General features: G+C 45.4%; 1 protein-coding gene across 1 annotated transcript; it reads left to right on the forward strand.

Moving 5' to 3' along the window:
* Nucleotides 1–1,534: 1,534 nt before the first annotated feature.
* Nucleotides 1,535–2,189, forward strand: PtA15_9A418 (uncharacterized protein; the record flags this gene model as incomplete). The annotated part of the gene is made up of 4 exons (XM_053172624.1): nt 1,535–1,659; nt 1,736–1,821; nt 1,908–2,014; nt 2,085–2,189. The coding sequence occupies 4 exons, from the start codon at nt 1,535–1,537 to the stop codon at nt 2,187–2,189; spliced, it is 423 nt and encodes a 140-aa protein (XP_053023846.1).
* Between the last annotated feature and the right edge of the window lie 1,474 nt (nt 2,190–3,663).

Below are 3,663 nucleotides of genomic sequence, written 5' to 3' on the forward strand. Positions count from 1 at the left end.
TCGAGTCTTTCCTCGGCGTGGACTGGGAGGAGGTGTGCAATACCTCTGACCTGCTAGTGGCGCGGTCAAAGCAACTCGAGCGCAGTGAAGATTCCCGGCGGGTTGCTTATGACCGAATGATGAAGTCTCGGGCCGAAGCTATCAGATACTGGCAGGATCGGAACTTGGATCAGCTGCGCGATTCCCTCGTTCCCGGAACACTAGTCCTCGCTTACAATCGGTCGTTGGAGGTCCAGTGGGGCCAGCTCTTTGCCCATAAATGGAACGGGCCCTATCGGATCGTCAAGCAGATTGAGGGCGGCTCTTATGTTCTTTCGGAGCTTGATGGAACGGAACTCAAGCGCCGGTTCGCGGCGGATCAGGTCAAGCGGTACTTTCCGCGCGGGGGCATTACTGACCAGAAGTAAGTCCCCCTCCTTAGTATGCACCTCGGGTCCTACTACTCCAATTGTTGTAAGCATTACTTTAGCCACTGCCGTGAGCCATGCGCGGGGCCCGTTTGCTTTTCTTCTTTCAGTTTACGGCGAGGAACGGGGCATTCTAGGGACAGACTGTAAATGGTGGGGTGATGTGGTGGCCAAAACGGTAGTCAGCTTCAATTTCGAGATCAGCCCTCAAAATCCTCAAGCGCAAGACTCAAGCTTCAAGGTTCAACCCTCAAGATTCCCTCAGTTTTCTCTCAGATTCCCTTTTCTTCCTCCTTTCCCACTCTCTTCATTTTTACTTCCAACTCCTCCCTCTTCTCACTCACTTATCTTCACATTTCTTGGTCCTAACACAGATTATCTGTGGGTTTTTTTTTTTTTTTTTTGATTTGCTTGTGTTGTTTCTTCTGGCTCTGTTTCCCTCTCTTTTTCTCTCTGTCAAGTTTCTTATTTCTGGATTATTTTCTTCTATCACTCTTCCATTTATCATGTCTCACATATTTGTCTGTTTTCTGCTTCATTTTTGTGTTGTGTTTCCTTTCTTCTTTTTTTGTTGTCTTTGGTGTGTGCGCGCGCACGGCGCGCGAGGAGATGATGACATGCTTGTGACAGGCCTCCAGGAATCCAAGTTCCCGGCGAACTTGGAGGATAGGAGGCCATAGCACCTGTTCTGATCCAAGTCAGGGGTTATCAATTCATCGATCTTTTTCCGAATCCAAGTCCAAAGAATCCCGAGAGTCCCTTCCCAGAATCCTCTTTCCCAGACCAACACAACCGCCGCCGAGGATCCAAACCCTGGCGAAACAACTTCAAAACCACTCCACAACAGCTATCTACTCGAATCCCAACGACTCATCTTTTGGACCATCCGTGAGGGCAGTCTACACGACACCTATCCCCTCCCAGCGCTGCCGCCGGCCTAGCACCGGACGGAGCTCCATAATGTCCAGAGTGCTCTTGAAGACAAACCGGCTCAAACAATCTCTCGACCGCGCCTGGAAAGTGGCCATCCTTGGCGTGTACTGTTCCCTCAAACACCTCCACTGTCAGTCTTTCTCTCTCCCTGTTAAGGAGAACTCAACAACCAGTCCTTGCTCTTGTTCGGCCAGATGATCCAATCCCTACCAAGCCAGATGGAGAAGGACTATCTTGAACCTCAGGTCGTCGCAGCCATTCATCAACTGTGGCAAGACCCAGGTGTCCGGAAATGTTTTGAGCGCAGTCGGGAGTACCAGTTAAGCCGGGGGGCGGGGGGGTTGCCCTTGCTATCCAGCTTTGCTTGCTTAAATCTTGTCCCATTCTTCTGTCAGGTTAAACAACTCTGCGGCCTACTATTTTGATTCAATTGACCGAATTGAACAGCCTCATTACGTCCCAGATGATCAGGACATACTGCGTCCACGAGTAAAAACCACCGGAATTACCAAAACTGTGATTGTGATTGGAGAGCTCAATTATCGGATGTTTGATGTCGGAGGACAGAGAAGCGAGAGGAAGAAATGGATTCACTGCTTTGGAAACATGACGGCCATCATTTTTTGGTGACGCTCAGCGAGTACAACCAGATGCTCTATGAGGACAACTCGGTGGTAAGCCTTTGTTTCTCCCTCAGGAAAACAAAACGGGGATTCAATTAAATTGACTTGTGTGATTCTTCAGAACAGAATGCAGGAATCCCTCAACCTATTTGATTCAATCTGCAACTCAAGATGGTTAATCATGATCCCGGAAGTGATCAAATTCATCCGCCAGCTCCAGTCCTAATGCCACCTCGAGGTCATGGACTGTGGATAGCAGGAGATCAAGAAGCTGATGAGCAAGGGCGCGGATCTAGACCCGCTGATGGAGGGCCATTTGGCGTACTTGGATCGTCTGGTCTCCAAGCGCTTGCTGCTCAGCACTCGCACTGGGAAAGAGGTGCGCCTTTGCTTACTCCAAGCTTTCGTCCGGCTTCCCTGTTGATGTGACTTGTAATAAGAGGAAGAGGAAGAGGAATAAAAATCTCAAATTGATACATGGTTGTCATACATCATCTGCCTTCTGTTGAATCATTAGAGCTATCAAGGAGTTTAATATTTTATTACTTATTTGGGATTGGTTCAAGATAAACCACTAAGGTCAATATATTATGAATTTCATGATTGATATATATCTTTAGCTTTTTGTGTTGTTTTTTTCACATATGCTTCTCATCAAATTATAATCCTGACCCTCCATATATGTCTTATCTCAGCCTTCCTCACATGTCCAAAGAAAAAAAAAAACTGGGTGGTTGGTGGGGCTGAGTGATGATGTGTGGATAATCTGGTTGTTGTGTTTTGAAGATCTGGTTTCCCCACCTATACAGTTTGTAAATATATGAATCAAAACTTCTCTAATAGCATTGGCCGTCTTTGAGGCCAAGGTGGCTTTGCCACTGAAAATTCAAAGTCCAAGCCTCTTTTCTGCCCTCATTGAGGAAATCATTGATATACTTTGCAGTTCCCTCCTCAGTAATTCCCATTCATCATCATGTGTGGTTGTTTATTCTCAATTTCCATATTATTGTCTTGCTTATCTTAATTAGCAGTTGAAATTTTTGAACCTTCAATGAGGATGGGGATGGGAAAAAAACTGACATGGTTGATGAAAATATTCAGCAATTACTTATTGCATTATGGGTAAATTATCATTGTTCCAAAATCCGCTAGGAAGCCCAGCCTGTGAATTGGGGATTGCAGCGGCAAAGCCGCCTTGGCCTCTAGTATTGACTAAAGATCTTAGTGCAATACAATCTGTGATAACATCAAATTCACAACCATCCAAATAATAGTAAAGCTTATCAAGGGCCCAGACTAGACAAAGACACTCTAGTTGAGATGCTCCATACTTTTTCTCTGAGTCTTTGAGTTGTCTGGAAATAAAGCAAATGGCTCCCTCAATAGGTTTATCATCAATTATTTGGATTTGATGCAATGCTGCTCCTATTCCTTCCATGCACGCGTCGACGTACAATATGAAGCGTAACTTAGGATCTGGATGGAAGAGCAAAGGAGCATTTGTTAAAGCAAATTTAATTGCTTCATAAGCGGCTACATGTTACGCCGTCATTTTGAAAACCACGCTAGGGCTACACAGTTTATAAAGGCTGGAAGCCATAGCGCCAAAATTCTTAATATGTAACCTATAATATCCTGCAAAACCTAAAAACATTTGCATTTCTTTTAAGTTCTGTGGTATAGGTTTCAAAAGAACTGCA

The sequence above is a fragment of the Puccinia triticina genome, chromosome 9A (genome assembly GCF_026914185.1).
Source record: "Puccinia triticina chromosome 9A, complete sequence".
Lineage (NCBI taxonomy): Eukaryota > Fungi > Basidiomycota > Pucciniomycetes > Pucciniales > Pucciniaceae > Puccinia > Puccinia triticina.